General features: G+C 40.8%; 1 protein-coding gene across 1 annotated transcript; it reads right to left on the reverse strand.

Moving 5' to 3' along the window:
- Positions 1-8,274: 8,274 nt before the first annotated feature.
- On the reverse strand, positions 8,275-17,354 carry IDS (iduronate 2-sulfatase). The gene is made up of 9 exons (XM_061445970.1): positions 17,242-17,354; positions 16,405-16,541; positions 15,169-15,346; positions 14,168-14,256; positions 12,762-12,962; positions 11,997-12,167; positions 11,228-11,354; positions 9,552-9,725; positions 8,275-8,881 (listed from the first exon to the last, which is right to left on the reverse strand). The coding sequence occupies exons 2-9, from the start codon at positions 16,534-16,536 to the stop codon at positions 8,379-8,381; spliced, it is 1,575 nt and encodes a 524-aa protein (XP_061301954.1). The 5' UTR covers positions 16,537-16,541; positions 17,242-17,354; the 3' UTR covers positions 8,275-8,378.
- Positions 17,355-18,030: the final 676 nt, after the last annotated feature.

An 18,030-nucleotide genomic window follows, 5' to 3' on the forward strand; every position in this document is an offset into this window, starting at 1 on the left:
GCTTGCTTCTATGGAGGAATGATTCAGAGCATGTATTTGAACAACTTGCTACTAAAATAGCAGCCCAGTTCAAGACATCATTTAAAGAAATGCATCTGGAAGAGAAAGAGCTGCTTCATAAATTGTTTTTCAATTGTCCAGATGACCAATTCCTCTTATCACTGAGCAGGCACAGTTTAGCAGGAAATAAAAAAAAAAAAAAAAGAAGGAATTATTACAGGAACAAAAAGGGTTATTTTAAAGTAAATTGAAATAGCAACAACAGAAATCTCTATTTCACCTTTAAGTACTCAAAACTTAACCCTTTATTAAAAAGTGACTGATCTGTTCTGTACTCTATGAAGTTGTAAGGATATGAAAAATAGGACTGTGAGCCTCTTTGTAAAGTAATCTATTATAACCACATCTCCTTCACACACTGATCTTTTCTTCCAAGCACTTTAGCTAGCACTGTGGGAAGAAAACACCAATGCAACTGAAAAATTTATATAAAGATTTAGCAGTAAAAATTTCTAGAAATGGGATTTTTTCTAAACTACATATCACATGAAAATGTGCAACTTCCTATGTAAGAACAAATAATACTGAAAGGGTGAAAATTTTTCTTATCGTTTAAAATTTGGAAGCACTACTTCCTACATACTTCTAATACATAAAATAGACAACAGAAGCATTCCACTACTCTGGTCACACATCTCAGTGACTTATAGCTGCTGCTGGTTAACCATATCACGAATCTTCATTTCAAATGCAAAATAAAATGTCTAGGGGTAGCCAGTATTCCAGAGCTTGTAATTTTCTCTCATGTTCTTTGATGTGTTGCTGACCTCTAGTCGAGGAGCTCTGGAATTACAGGGTAGAGCTGCTCCCACATACACAGATAACATCTGAACTACTCCAAAATCCTAACAAAGAAGGGAAGAACTGGAGGAATTTTGCCTCTTTCAGCTGTGGTCACAAAGAAGAGGCAATGCAAAGTGCAGGCAGATGGAAGGTTTACATGAGGTTTGTGTGCAAGACTTGATGTAGGACATCATGCTTTTGTACTTCCTCAGTTTTAGTTTTAATGTCTTGTGACTCATTTAAGACTCTCAAGGAAAGTGAAATGTTACTGATCTGAAATCAAGGATGCAAGAAATTCTGAGAAATCCAGACCTGGCTACTGTTTCAAACTAAAACACAAGAGAGAGAGAAGGGAAAGGGACAAGAGAAATGTGGAAGCCTTATGAAGCCTAATGAGGATAGAAGTTTCATCCTGTGCTACCAAAACCGTGCCACATAAACCCAATACATTACTGAAAAGTGAACAACTTACCTTAAGATAGAGAAACAAAACATTCCTTCTCTATCACAAATGACATCTTGCTAATTCTCAGTTACCCACTCAGGTGGGCTTCTTCAGCCCACTGGCCTTCTCTGGTATCACCAGCTCTGGGTTGCAAGTGCCAGTTTTCTGGCACTGGTTCCAACAAAGCATTTTAAACACATACTTTAGCTAACACACTCAAGTGTACTTCTGAAGGAATATACTGAAGTGCAGGGCTTGGTGCTTTACTAGGTTATAGCCTATCTGTATTCAATGAAGGTAAATGAACCTACCTAAATAAAGGTAACACCTACTTCTTTCAGAAAGTGAACATTAAAAGAACCGTTGCTTACAAAGGTGGTGAAAAAGTCTGATCTCATTTGCATGGGTTTACATCAGAAAAAAAACATTGCTTTAACAGAGCAACATGGAACAAATGTAAGATATTTGAGGTGTTTCCACCAAGTATTGTCTTGGAAAAGAGTAATTGCAGGCAAGAGGAACAGTTACAGACAGAATAACCCTCAAAAGAAATGAGGGTTTGCAAATTCTTAAAATACTAAGATCCATTTAAAGCAAAGCCACCCCTGCTTCCCTGTCTAGAACACTGTACCTCCAAAATAGCTTTAATCTGTGCTAATCTCATTTCAGCAAAGAAAAGCTAAAACTGGCAACAAGAAAATGATTATACGATCAAGTTCAATAAACCAATCTATTTGTTTTTAACTTCCCTGACCTTGATTTTGTTTAGTAAAACAAGGTATCCAAGTTTTCCAGCAGAGCAGATAAAGGAAGAAGATGAGTATCCCACAGCTGCATGTAATGAGGGCTCCCTAAGTAATGGATCATATCCTTCTTGCTGTGAAATATTTGAGAGGGCTCAAGTAAACAGAATCATTTCCTTCAGCACAAGATCAAACTCACTTTGGAAACAGGAAAACATGGGAAGTATTAGGCTAGGCTGCAGGTTCAGTCAAGGATAGATATCATACAGTTCATACCTGCCAAGATTTGTCTTCTAGGAATTATATCCTAATTCTATTACCAGGAAAATATTTCAGAAAAGGCTCTGTTCTGCAAAGCTGGAATAGCAGACACACAGCTCAAACCAAACTTTTTCCAGACATGTGATTAATACTTGACCTTTTATTAGGCAATTTGTTGGGAGAAAAAGCCTTGCTTAAATTCACTGCAGCTCTCTGGCTGGGGGCAGCATTTCTTTGGCCTGCAGCAGCTGTGTGCGCTGGCTTTCCAGGAAGCAGGAGAGGGAGGAGTGTCCTTCCAACAGCAGCATCGGGGTGAGCCAGACAGGCAGCACAGCAAGTGTGACAGTGGGGTCTAAGAGGGTAAAGAGAAGAAAAAGCTCCTGGTCAGAGAAGAATTATCACTAGTGTTTTCCAGTTGGGAACCTGGTATTTGTTGTAGTGTCTCCTCGGAATACTTTGTGTTACCTCTAGACCACGTTCAAAAAGCTTCAGAAAACCAAGAACAGCCTTGGGTTAGAAATACCAGATAAGGAATCCCTGTCCATTTAGACCTGGGCCTGTTCACAATTCTTGTCTGACCTTGAATAAAGATTTCCACTCTCCAGGCTGGAGTTCTCTACCTGCAAAAGGGAAGTGATCTTTCCTGGCAGGCCGCCTTTCCTTTAGCCCAAGGGTTGGGACACAGATACCACACTGTCTAAAGCACTGCAAACACAAACAGCCTAAACCCAACTCCAGTCTTCAACACTCTGCTAACAGGAATAATTATTTACGGAGTCAGACTAGAATCAGCATTTTTAATACCGTAAGAAGGTGCACAGGTCAGGATTTTTCCATCACTTTCTTGTTGCCGGTATTTTTAACTTTTCCCACAAACAAAAATTACAAAAAATTCTGGTTTAAAAACCTGAATTGACACTTATGAAATGAGCCAATTCCTTTGACAAAGGTGAACACTTTCCTTTTGACATCAAAATTTTTTGTTTTGACTTTATTATTTTCACAAAGTAATTGCATTCTCATTTGTTAGAACACCCTTTTATGTCAAAATTACGCAATATAATAAAAATTAAAATAAACTTGCAGCAAAAGTCCCTAATCCTATCAAAGCAAAACTTTTCAATATAACTGTAACCAAAGCAATCTCTCTACATAACACATTTCCATTTAATCAAATAAATATTTTCCTGACAAAAAAAGGCTGCAGTCAGATGATACTCAGCCAACTCCCATAATCTCTACAGAAGATGCATCAGCAAGACTTTGGCCATAAGAATTGCAGCTGCACTTGCAGCCCAACATAGCCCTGAAGCACTACCAGACACTGACTTCATTTGCAGCCACTTTACCCAGCAGCTTCGATGGGCTGGCCAAGAGGAATCCAGCCCAGAGGTCTGGCCAACAAAGCATGTTCAGACAAGGAGTATGCAAGCTACAGGTAACTGCTCTTCAGTTACATAGGAAGCAGCAAACCATCAAGCTTCAACACAAGTAAATAACATACCAGAAATTAAAGATTTTGACATTACTATGGCATCGAGACCAAAAGAGAAAAGGTTTTGAACACCTGGATAATGACAAACGGAGTATAGCTGGGACAAAAATCACAACACTGTCCAGAGGTAGATTTTCAAAAGCGCTTCAGAGGTAAATTCTAAGGACTTGTGAAGTCATTCATAACACATACAAAGTGTACAGATTTTATATCTAAGACAGAAATAAATAAGAGCAGAAGCAGTAAGATCCGAGCACCCCTAGATGTCTGCACTGCCTGAAACCAGAGATACAAAGTATTTCCCTTTCCAGTCTTGTTCTCCTTAGATCTCTATTCGTCCCATCTTCTTGCTGGATCCTAATCTTTCAGATCATAACTTTATATCCAATTTCACTATTCATTATTCATTACACCTTACTGTTCCATCCCTTTCTGCTGCTTCAGCCTATTATCCCCGTTCTGTCCCCAGCTGCACCTACAGAATTATCACAAACTTTGCCATTTCTTCTTGGTTACTCAAAGCTACTTTATAGTTGGGGCCTATCACAAACTGCTGGATAAAAATGTTGTTGTTCTACTCGGCACCTATCCGAGTGTCAAAGATAGAGGGCAAAAGGCTCTTTTTGCTGCTTCATATGGCTGATCTTGACATTAGTAGTCTAACTTCTTTCCTAAGCAGAACTCCCACAGACTTTAAAAGGAGATCTGTACATGTAGGCAGAGAACAGTGGAGTCAAGATCCACCCATGCAGATCAGAATATGGTTTTCATTAGCTAGGAAGTCAAACACAGAAGCATAAAAAGCTTTGACAATTATCTTCACTTGCCTGGGAGTTTCTGATGCGAAGAGCAAGAAGGTCTAAGCCTAGAAAACCGTAAAGTGTGGGAAAACCTAGTTACCAAGAGTAATTTACATTCTTTATGTAGTCTTTCACATTTGAATGCTAAGTAACCACTAGAGGGGAAAGAAAAAAATAAATAAATTCCACTTTCAACAAAAGATCTCAGCTGCAACCACCAGGCACTTCCCAAATATAGTCTGAGAGTCCCTCTGTCCTAGAGGTCTGAAAAGTAAGCTGAGCACAGTGCCCTGCAAAGCTGAGTCTTGACCATGATGCTATGGCCATTTGCCCATGGTGATATTGCTGCCTATAAGAGAAAATACACATAAGCATTGAGAATTAAGAAACATCCCCCCGATAGAAGCATTGTGTCTATATCCTTCATGCTGTGGAATGCTCATTCCAGCAGGTTGACTTCACTTGACCAATACAGCACAGCAGTAAGTCACATACATAATTAACATAAAGCAGTAATTAATCAGGTAACACCTCCCAATAGCCGGGACACTTGGCTGCTTTTGCCTGTCTCACCACACAAAACCATCTACAACTCACACAGACAGCGATTAGCTCAAAACACACCCTATTTCCCCCAGCAAGCAGAGAGCAGAGGCCAAAGGGGGGATTCCAATCTGTTGCACAGCACAGTGTGGAGCTGCAGCACTTCCATACACTTCAGTGTGCACAGCATGCCTGAAATTAGACACAAATCTTCCCTTTGCTAATAGTGTGCTGTAAACAAGTGAGTGTTACAAAGAACACCCAAATACACAGCCATCTCCATGTTTTAGATTCCTATTGCTTCTGCTTCTTACAGAAGTGTATTTTTTTACTTTCTGTAAAAACTTTGATTTTATGATGTTGTAAATCTATGTGCTAGGAATAGGAACAATGTCATGAGTTATAACTGAGTGATGTAGGCCTGTTTAGGGACCAAAATTTTAATTCCACTGCTTAATCACTCCTGTACATTAGGTTTTTAACAGAGGCCTGTTTATTGACTCTGCTTTGTGCCAAGTGCTTACAACGGCTACTCCAGGGTCCCAGTAGAATCCCTCCATACATGCACCACAAGTAACAATTCCTGCTGATGCAGCAGCATGCTGTTCTTCCAGCTGTTCTGCTGCCATCCTGAGAAACAGGGTCAGCACTGGCAACTCATTTGTTTCCTGACACTTGGCTTGCATCCTCTTCCCTCTAGAGAGAGCCCTCTTCACAAGAGGACTTTAATTTCACTGCTCCTGTTAAACTCTTCTCCAGTGGAGGCCGCAGTGGCCTAACAAAACCCAACGCTCAGGCTCTCCAGGAGAGGCAGCATTTTGGCTGGTTTGAGAAAACGTGCCTTCTCCCTTTGCGTCCACTGATTTTGTATTTCACTCAACTTATTCCATATCAAAACTCACTCCCATAGCATTTGCAAAAGCAAAGCTGTTTTTACTGCTATGCCTCACTTGTTCTCAAAACCATTACGCCTCAAGTGAGCAGCAGGCAGAAGGGAACATCTCTGGGTGGACAGCAGCCCCACTCAGTGACTTGCACCACTATTCCACAATGCCCTTGCCCTGAGCACATGGAAACCAGTCTTGATTCACTGGCTGTCAGAGACAATTCTGTTTCATGCCTCCCCAAAAGATTACTGGATTTTGATTAAGAAAGGTCAAGGGCAGCTTTTCCCTTCCAATATAAAGAGAATAACTCGAGGAAAAAAAATACTCATCACCTAGCACCAGGACTTTTATCCACACTTGAACAATTAATTTGCCTGAAGAGACAGGAGGCTTAGGGCAGGCCATGTATAGGAATGTTTCCATGCAAATAAATTCCTAAATAATTTATCTACATGCTATAATTTTAACCTACCTCCCCCCCGAATATTAGTTGGTTTTTTTTTTAAGGTGCTTTAGCAGGCAAACAAAATCTCTTGGCTCAGGTAGCCAAATCTAAGATAATACCCATTTGCCAGATCAATGTTAAATGCACACTGTATTACTGCCCTAGCATATCAATGATTAAGATTAATCCTTAATGCTTCAATACATCCCCCTAAATGATTTTCCCAATATTTAATTTTCCTTTGAAGGAAAGTGTGTCAGATATAATTAGCTCTAGCTGCAGAATCCAAATCTGGCACCTTCCTCAATATAACACACCTTCAACCAGTGTGAAAGTGGTATTGCTACATTGAATCTGCTACATGCAATGGCAGTTATTTCACACTGAAGATCCAAGAACACATGCATATGTGAGAGAAAAGTATGTTTTCATCAAGAATAATAATGCTGTAGAACCACAGAGCATCCTGGGCTGCACAAATGACAAGTTCATAAATACATTCTTCTAATTGAGTTTAAGGCACTACGTAACTGCTGTCTTCTAACAGAGGATCAGATTCATGGTGGGTATCTCTACATTAATTAGGAATAAGATTGTCACATGGATTTGAATGAAATAAAGTTATGTCTGTGGCTTCTCTAGAATATTAAAGTCAATTTATCTGAGGAAGACAAGTAATGGCTGGCTTTTTTTTTTTTTTATGTGGGAATTGGAGCAATTCATTGAGGAGGTATCAGGAGTTAGCATTGCCTGAACAAGCTCTTACCTGTTAAGGTACAAATTGTGAGAGTCTTTATTACCAACATGGAATTGCGGAAATCCAGCAGTCTGACAGAACATAACACAAATTACTACCATCACAATAAAGCACAGTGTACCTTGTGGCTGCGAGCATGAGGTACAGATAGAACTTACATAAAAGACTCAGCAAAAACATTTTTCTCAGATACGTGCTCCCAGACATACTTGCCTTAATGCATTCGGCCATATGGGAACTACTTAGCAGCATAGCTTGGGACAATTAATGCTCCACATCTTGTGTTGCTAAACACCACATAAAAAACTAAATGGCAGACCTTTAGCTACCCTAGTCCAAATCCAAGACTGCCAAGCCCCACTTGACACCTAAGAACGTGAACATCCAAGTTCCTATGGACATGACAACCCTCATGTGCTCTGAACAGTTTACCAACTACATCAACCAGCAAGCTATATCATCTCTTTTCATCTATGAGACCTCACTGGACCAAGCCTCATGAAAAACCACAGAAGAACATACTGGTATTACCTTAACCCCTCAGTCTTTTCAGCAATTCAGTGTAGAAAACACTTATTTCATACACATTAATTACAAGTTCAGATCCCCACCTGTAAAAGCATGAATCTCCAAATTAAAGCTTTTATCTACAATAACTAAATTTTGAATGAAACACATGAAGTTTCTCTTATAATTGTAGTGAGAAGCAAGGCTGATGGCAGCAGACACCTCAGTCCTTCACCACTATAAAATGTCTCCTTGGCCACTCCAGCCCCAAGATGGACATTTCACTCCTAGGTAAAATGGACAGGACCTGTTTACTGGAGCACATTTTCTGCACAGCCTTTCAAACACAGAAGGTTCTCTTTTTCCATCTTTCACACACAGAAGTGACTACAGAACAGAAGACCACAGAGAAGTTTCACAGTATGGGCCTAGATACCCTGTGGGGCTTTTTCAGAAGTGGTAAGAGCTTGTGTTTGAAAACACAACTGCAGAAGTTCACTCTGACTACTTCAATGTAATAAAGACTGTAACAAAAGAAAGCCAATAGCTAGTGTTTTCAGGATTTTAATTCAATCCAAGTATTTTCTGTACAACAGAAAGATTTTATGCAAAAAAAAAGGAAGTGTTACTTCACCTGCAAGAAGTTTCTGAACTAGTGCTTCAGGAAGCCAAGAATTTTTTTTAAAAACCAAGCATGTGAGGTATTGTTATAGATGTTATAATCCTGGTTTGGATCAGTCTCCACCACATACAGCTCTCCTGCATGCACATCCTCAAAGTCAGCACTGAAGTTGTTAGGATTAAACCGAACCCACACAGTATACCTGTAGTCAATTGTACGCATGGAATAGCCCATGATTCTAATGTCTTTCAGCTTTGGCTTGTCAGAGTTCCACTGAGGAGTGTCTGCAGGCCGGGGATACTGGCTGAAAGCAACAGTTTCTTCATTAAAACACCTGAAAGTGTCATCACACCCATCCTTCTCTTCCTTCACCTTCTCTTCAAAAGCATTAAAATACTGGACAATGCTTGACCCCTCAGTGCACAGTACAACATGAAATGAAGTCTCAGGGCACGCAGGAGGAACTTGCAGGCCAGCCAGTTCAGCAAGTGTTGAAAACAGGGACACAAGCTCAACCACTTTTTTGCTTTGCCCTAGAGGAAACAGAAAAATACAAGTTATGAAAAATTATGGTTTAACAGACACAAGCAGAACATTCTAGAAATTCTGATTATTCTAATTCTTATAATTAAGTTGGTGTTTTATTGGAAGCACTTTGTACTAGATTTGTGGGGTAACAAAGAGAAGGCAATTAAAAAGTGGCAGTTAGCTGTGGAGATGCTAGTCTAGGCATTTATGATGTATTTTTAACAGAACAGAGAAAATTTTTGCACTTGTTTCTCAAATGTGCAGCCTTCAAGACAATAATATTCTTTACTTAGAAAAAACTCTTCAGCAAGACATGGCAAATTCCAGTGTCACTAAGTTTAACACACAGTGCCTCCATCAACAGTTTCCAATGCCACCATCTTAAGTACAGATGCTACACAAAGATCATTTACTAATTGCCAGCAGCTACCACTACAAAAGGTAGGTCAAGTATCCTTTTAAGCACCTACTCTCCACAAAACTAAATTGCTTGCTGTGTTAATGCAGACATCTAGCTGTTTCCACTAAAGCAGATCTAACCCAAGCAAAAGTCTGTGTCCAAGGATGCCTCTACTGACAGTGACTCAATCTGCCTGTAGGCAAAGCATCATTTCCTCACAACCTCTCCTTTACACGTACCCACTGCAAACAAAAAACAAATGCTGGAAATATTACCTTGTGGCATGAAGCCTAAAATATGGCTAAAAGGGTCAAGGTAGGGGAACACTCGCTCTCCTCCACTAACAGCGGATGTTGTCATTCCTGGTACATAAAACATCAGCGGCACACGGGTAGCAACATCAAAATTGCTGTATTTTGCCCATTCACCATGCTCTCCCAGGGACCATCCTAGGTGACAAAGAACACAATTTAGAGATATTGGGTTGTAATCTACTAGTCATTTTTCACTCTAAATTGACACTGGCTGTTGAGGGCACTAATCTGTTCTCAAGGTGATATTAAAAGGCAAATAACAATCTGTATTTAAATATAACAAGGTTTTTCTCTAATGTGAAAACTAATTCAACAGCCACCTAAATCTTACAACTTGATACGTTTTGTTAATGAAATAATTACACCTTTCCTTATTTCCCCAACTCTAAATTAAAATGAGGAAATCGGCATTAAAACAACAGAAAAAGAGGAGCTGGGCTGTGTCACAGTGCCTGCAAGAGTCTCCAGATCAATTCCACAAGGCACTCAAATTTAAGTTTTGGGCAGCTGCCAGCCCTCAAATACTCCTGTTAGCACTGTAACTGAACATCCCTCAGAGCCAAGGCTGCTATCTATGCCAGACCGCCATATCATGGTGCTACCCCTAAAGAAGCAACAGAGATCAAATCTCTTTCAACTCTCCTCTTCCTCTTGTAAGAAATGCCAATGTGACTTCCTTCCAAGCAGATTTATTGCCAACTTCACTTTGGGGAAGACAAACGAGCTCTATAACAGCTGTTAACACGTTATATTTTTGGATCACTTCGCTAGCCAAGGTACTGGAAACACCAACTGTTTACAGCTATCCACAGCAAGGAAGAGGAATTCAGCTTACAACGGAAAGTCCAAGTCCAAGTGACAAGTCAGGAGGATCTAGAGTCACTTTAGTACCTGCTGTTCTACCACTCAAAGGCTTGTTTATACACACATGATCAGAGAAATCAACCCAAATTAACTAAGTATGTGACTTTTAATTGATTTAGTTAAGCCATATCCTAACAGTTTAAAGTCAGTTAAGCCATCCCCCAATTAGAGATAAGCAGGAGGGGTGAGGTATTTTAATGAATAGTAGAGTAGTGAAACAAACATGAAATGCTTGAGGTACCTGTCCCATGATTCAGATTTACTTTTTTACCAACAAGATCTAAAGTGTACGAGACCTCAGTTATGAGGAGGGAGGCATATTGCTAGCAGTTTAGATGCTCTGCAAGCAGCGACGACAAGTGCAAGAAAATACACTTCAGCAGTTAATGAGAAAGCCTGTCACCCACCGTACCAGATGGCTCTCTACAAATTGTATGGGGGGAGAAGTTGTTGCTATGCTTTCACGGCACTGTTCCCAGCACAAGTAACTGCTCGGGCAGGAGATGGAAATACAGAAAAGTCAGCCCAGCATCCTGGCAAGCAGTCTCATCACTCACTAGCTAAAAATGATTACAGAGAAGTGCCCGCAGAAGGACAGAACTGTGCAGCCACCAAAGCCTGTGTCATTCCACGTAATTAGAGACAGACTAGCCAGATACACAAGGTATGACAGTTCTGCTGTATATTATATAAACACACTCTTGATTAATATGCCAGCACTGAGTTGCACAATTAAGTTACTAACAGTGAGCTGCAGAGACGTAAATGCTTACCATGGTCAGCAGTGAAAACCACTATTGTGCTATTTGAGAGCCCTACATCATCCAAAGCACTCAAGAGCCGGCCAACTTGCGTATCCAGGTAAGAAACTGCTGCATAATAGCTCTGACGAATCTGCCGCTGCAAATTCAGAAAACAGGGGAGAGGGAAAACAAAAGTTGGCTCTTCCTGAGATGCACACATAGAAGAACCAGTGGGTGGCTCTGTCAGTAAAGGAACTGAAGGATTTTACTGGTAAAGCTTTGGTGTTTAATGCATTTGTAGCCTGACTAATGTCAGTTAGAAAATTCTGTCTACCTCCCAGAAGCTCTTTTAAGCAAGATGTTCTACACCAATTAGTTCTGCTTCTCTCAGAGTCCAGCCAGTGCTCCTTATTTTGGAATAATCACTGGAAAAATCTTGCAAAGGAAGATAAACTGAGCAGTGGCTGAAACAGCTGAAGAGATTCAGATAATTAAAACAAACACAACATTGGAGCTGCTACATACACTCCCTTAGGAGCACATTCTAGTATCACTAGCTGATGGCTGATCTCTTCCTCCCTGCCCCCACCAGGGAGATTACACTATAACTGTAATCTCCCTGATTACAGTTATAGTGAAGGTTTGGCTACAAAGCCAGGGGTGACAGTATATAAGGCAGGGAATTCCTATTTGCAACTGTCAGTTGCCAAATACCTAGAATCTAAGAGCAGTTGACTGCTTCTTTGCATTTGAACAAGTTAAGCCAGTTTGACTTCAGTGCGCTATATTGGCAGCTTACCTGGAAGTCATATGGAAGTGGTCCGTAAGGGAAACTAGCATTTAACGCTTTCACATCATCCCTCTGTCTGATATCCATCCAGGGGTTGTACGCCACAGAAGGTAGTTTCTCAGGCACCCAGGGATCTGGGGCTAACGTGATGTTTTCCAAGGGGTACAACTTGAGAAATTCCTTTACAATACAAACAGACATAAAGACTTCTGCCACTTCTAAAGTCTACTGTAAACTTTGTGTTGTAAAGCAGCAACCATTTTCCATTGCATGGCCTTGAATATTCATATTTTACAAGCCCTCAGTCCCCCACAGAGTGTAAAAGGTAGTGATATTATGTTAGTCAGTCCCAAGCAATTCCTGAAAAATACTAAGTACCTAAACCCAACCTTTCCTATTGCAAAGCAATACTAAAATAAAAGGTCTAACATCACTTCATCTGAAATGAGTAAGGGTTCTGCCACCAACTCCAACAGGGAGTGCAGTACAAGACCTTGTAAGACCTCATTATGTCATACTCCATCAAGCTGAACACTATCTCCGTGCAATAGCAGTCACTATTATGGTGGTAGAAGCCTGGCTTTTGGCTGTGGTCACAACTCATTAAACATTCTGAAATGCACCACAGGCAAGTACTAAAGTGACACGAAATCAAGGCGGGTTTTCAGCTTGCTTTCCAGAAACAGTAGCAATAAAGCATTTGTGGAAACAGCTTTGAAAAGCAAAAGCAATGCTTGTCTAAGTTCCCTTCCCTGCAGGCTTCAGTTTCCTCACCTGCGGGTACCTCAGTGGGATGTGTGGTTTGTGGTAACCAACAGCCAGGAAGAATTTTTCCTTACTGGTTTTCATAATATTCACTAAGCGTATGGCCTCCTCAGTGCTCTGAATATCAGGCAGAGTACCACTGGGCATTTCTGTCACATCCACTGGGCACACCAAATTAGCATAAAGTCGTCCATCTTTTCCCCTACAAGTCTTTGAGAATAGAAATTAAGTAATTAATTAATTAACTTCTGTAAAAGCAAAGAAGAAATACTCTATTCTGTAACTTTCAAACAGATTTGTTTCTCAATACTTATACCAACCAAAGTCTACAGACTGGATACAAACAAAAAGGAGTTTCACCATTTCTATGAATACTAAAGGTGCCAAGTATATGGATAATTGAGCAGACAGCTTCAAGAGTTGAAGAATGGAACTTCCATGCCTATGGAAAAGCAGAATCCTCTCAGAAGCTGTGCAGAAGATTAAACATAGACATAAAACACAGAGCTCCTATGCTGAATAAAACCTCTAACCTACTGACAAAAAGACAGAATTTGGTTATTCTACATACATGCTTCTGATCCCAAGAGCTCAAAGAAAGCTGCCTTGAAGCTACTGACTTTGTTTCTGAGCAAATGCCAGCAGTGGCTGATGTATGATCAGTGAAGGTAGGTAAATCAGACTAAACGGTTGCCAGGAAAAGGTGGCCTCAGCAGGGTGCTTGGAAGAATTGCTAATAAACATAAGGTATGCCATGGATGCAAGTACATGGATGCAAGTTGTTGTTAAAATCAGTCTTTTTCAGCAGTACATCCAAGAACAAAGCATCACCAAGGCTGTCTGTAGCCTCATGGCTGGAGCAACGAGCTTTGCAGTATATGGACTCCAGCACATGATGCCATTGCAATGTTTGCATAAACAAAACAGATTATTTCGGGCCACACTTTTGAGTAACAAACATTCTAGAAAACTAAGTCAGACTATAAAGTTTCTGATTATTTAAGGATTATTTTAATTATGACCTCCCCCTGCTCAGCCCTGAACTCTTTACTGAATTAAGTTCACCAACCTCTAAACAGAGCAAGACTAGTGTGGAAATTGACAACTGCACTTTTCAAATAAAGGAATTCAAGACCTAGACACAAATTAAGATCACTCTTTCTTGCAAGCATTTTTACATCTCAGTAACTTCTGTTTCCAAATACTAATTTAGGATGGACACATGAATGAAGATGACACACAGCTGAAGAGACAGGCCTTATTTTGGAAGACTAAGAAACAAAGCATCAAACTTGCTAGCTGTTTCCCCACACTAGGTTGCTGTTCCAAAACCCAGAGTATAGCTTGTGCTTGACACAAAGAACTCGGTTATATCCTGAAAACCTCTTTGTTAAGGTCCCAGAAATCACTCCTACCTTATCATTTTCATACTTTTCAGTTGAAGGATGAAATGGTGGAACAGACCAACTGTGTGGATAATCATCACTGTAATTGGATGAAACCCCTGAGAAGAGTAAACACATTAGAAATGTTCTAACAGTTTACTGAAACAGAAAGAGCTCAAAAAATATAACTTGGTTTCAGGTGTTTTGGGTTTTTTTTTTTAATATGCTAAATGGAGAAACATTTCAAATGACCTTTGATAACTGAGAAAAAGAAAGCCAATAAATAAAAGTCAAAAACTTTAAGACAAACATCTGTCCCCTGAAATTCTCCCTCATCAGTAAAACGTGTCTGAAGCCTCTTGAGGAACCTTATTTCATGGAAGAGCAACAAAAATACATCAAAAAATCACCAGAGTGAAACCTTATTTCATGGAAGAGCAACAAAAATACATCAAAAAATCAGAGTGAATAACAGTCTTCATGTACATCCTTAATTAAAGATCAACTGAAAATTCATATAACCACAAAAGTTTAGTTTAGAAGCACTACCAAAAAGAGGGTCACTATTACAGTATTTTTCAACTCAGTAGTGTTACTGCTTTTTGACTAGTGAACTGATTTCCTATTTAACTGGAATTATTAGTCATATGGTCTATATCTCCTCATCCAGCCAGCCTACTATGAAATATGAATATGCAGAACAAAATGAGACTCTTCATTAATTTCAGCTTCAGTGGATACCTAACTTCCAGACATATTTTAGTGTTAGATACTTATTCCCACAATCCCTAGATAAGATGTGAAGACAGTAATTAGATAAAAGTCATCCAGTATATTCATCTCTAATTCCTTACGATTTAAAACAACGATCTGAAGACAACTTACAACCATTGTACAATCTGGTTCATGATTACAATTTAGGTTGTCAATATAGACAAGAATCACAAGAGTTGAAAGTTATATGTAAAGTCTGTTTGTGAGAATACACGTTAGGTATGTCTATGTTAAGCAGATGACAAGTCAAACCATACCAGGATGAAAAACTTTCCCCACAGACAGGGTCACATAGCCATTTTCCTTGAAATACTGTGGCATCGTGGAATAGTTTCCTGCATGCACTCTCCAGTAGGAGTAGAAATCATACAGTCGGGTACTGTCAGGTCTGCGTCCAGTAAGAAACGACACTCTACTGGGAGCACACACGGCTTGCTGAGAAGAGAGCCAGCCAAAGAGAGAATCAATTTGGGACAAACAAGCAAAACACATGCACGAACTTCCCTAGGCATAGTTGGGCAAAACATCCAAAGGCTCAGGAACTGCAGTGAAAGTGCTTCATATCACTTCAAGGTGGAATAAACAGCATCCTTGTTCAGTATATCAATTTCTAATTGCAAGCTTTTAGCAAGATACACATTTACCCATCTATAATTTTTCCTCAAATAACCAATTCCTAAGCACTAAAACCTTTGGTTACACAGCTAGTAGCACAAAAAAAAAGGAAAAGTCAGGTTGCAGTAAAGACAGTGCTTTTGAAATCTAGTAGTTTACACACAGGATTAAGCAGAAGTGGCAGATGGACTGTACTGATAAAGCCCAAAGTCTAGTTCATCTGGGCAGCCCTAAGAATAATGATAAGGATAAACATACAGAAGGTCCAGATTATGGTCCAAAGGCCTCACCAACTCAATTTTAGATTAGCAAGGGCCAAGAGTTACTGCTTTAAAACCCTAATTCCTAGCAAGAATTAGACTCAAACTGCTAATTTTTCAGCAGAGAGATAGCTGGGAATGTAGGCTTCCTACATAAAGTATTTAAGTAAAGAGCAACCGGTGAGACTTCGAGTCCTGTGTATTTAGGAGTGATGCTTACCACACAAGCTGCCCCTCCATTAAAGTCTATAGATTTCCTCAGAAGACCAGATTAAAAAGCAAAAACTAATCTCTTATGAACAGTAGGAAAAAAAAAAAGAATTCTAATTTAGTAAACCAGCATTTTTAAGCAGCACTTTGCTGCTAACAGTGAAAATGGTTGAGTGACATCATACTCCTCCAAGGGCTACACACATATCATCATTCAAATGCCTGTTTTCATTTTTCTCACCTTAGTAAAGGTGGGTTCATACAGTATACCTCAGCCCAACTATTTATTTTCTAGTGGAAACACTTAAGGTTAATAAATAATTGCTTCTTCCAGTGGTCTGCCTAACACCTACTGTGATAAAACAAGCAATTACTTTGCATAGAGGGGACGCTATTTATTTAGCTCACCTGTGCATACGCATTGCTGAACACAACACTGTGAGAAGCAAGCTGATCAATGTTTGGAGATTTCACCAGTTTATCTCCGTAACAGCCTAAAACAGGACGCAGATCATCCACAACTATGAACAGGACATTCATGCCATCTATGAGGAAACAGAATTAGGGATGTATTAACTTACGCTCCAGGAAGGAAAGACGACTTGTGCAGATTTCTTTATCAGTTTTTATCCCTAAGGCATACTTCCAATAAGTAAATAAATACATAAATGCCACAACAACATCTATTATTTTTGTAAAGAAATGTAAACACTGGGATCAGTTCCTTCCACATGCAGGAATTCTTATTGATCTAAGCAGAACTAAAGTGTTTTTCACTTCCCTATTTCATTGCTTTCATCTGTGGTATGTTCTTCAGACGTCTTCAGAGAAGTGGTATGAAGTAGAGGTATTTTATAGCTCTACCTGCTCCTGAATTCTACAGCCTGCAAGCTTTAGGAGGGGCTTTAAGCAACAGGTTAAACTCAGCCCCTGTTCCGCTATGTAATCCTACTCCAAACAGATAAACAGAAAACATTTTTTTGTTAACAAATAATTACGTATCTGTTTTCAAAACCACCCTCCTAAGGCGGCCAGCTGAATTATGATTCAAACAGGGGACAGGACCACCGAGCAAGCGGCAGAGGTACCAGCTGTAGGCAGCACCCTGCTGAGTGCAAGCAGGAAGCTCCCGGGGCCGCGTCCCGCTGTCCGCACACCCGGGGCAGCTCCCGGTGCGGACGGTTTCTCCCTGCCCCCCACCCCTTCTCTCCCGCGACAACGAACCCCATCCGGGCCTCGCCGCACCTTCGGGACCCGGCACCGCCCCACGGGTGCGGAGCCAACGGGTCGTCGCCGCCGCCTCTGGGGTGAAAGCGAAGGCACCGCGGGACAGCCCCAGCAGCCAGAGGCAAAGGCACAGCCAAGTACCAGCTGCCATGTCCCGGAAAAGCCGCGCGGCAGTCACCGCAGCTCCAAGCCTACCGGGGGAGGGACGGGTCGGGACCGGCCCCGCCCCGCCTAAGACTCCGGTACCGCCCCGCTGCCGGGCCTTAACCCTGCAGCGCCGGCCGGAGACTATTCTTCCCACTCCCGCATAGCGGCGGTGCGGCTCCGCGCACAGGCCCCAGCCGTGGGCTAAGAAGGCAGCGGAGGCAGCGGATGCTTTCGGCCCTGTCTGTGCCTCCCAGGGGCTATGGGCACTTCCCACAACAGCTCCCGCGGAAAGGGATACCTACGGGCATCATGACAATTACCTCTCAGGCAAATAGCGTTGGGGTATGAGGAAATAAAGGTTTAGTGATCGGAGTTGTACTTTAATACTATTTGTTAATCAGTTCTACAACCAATTAACGCTTACTTTTGTTCTTTAAACAAACACTATTTCCAGAGCTGCCTTCAGATGTATCAAGGCCAGGTTCCTGCAGGCTGATGATGAGAACACACGTTCTGTATCACATGCAGGTACCAGTGTTTTCCCTGTGACTTACCATTTGTGAGACCAAAGAATCAGTTGGGCTACTCAATCCCTGACTTCTGTCCAGGATGAAGACCCCTCTTTCAGCTTAAAGCCACTCCCCTTTGGCCTGTCACAAC

This window comes from Pezoporus flaviventris, unplaced genomic scaffold (genome assembly GCF_033815535.1).
Source record: "Pezoporus flaviventris isolate CSIRO_AGI_PZ_B2104156 unplaced genomic scaffold, CSIRO_AGI_Pfla_v1 ptg000005l, whole genome shotgun sequence".
Classification (NCBI taxonomy): Eukaryota; Metazoa; Chordata; class Aves; order Psittaciformes; family Psittacidae; genus Pezoporus; species Pezoporus flaviventris.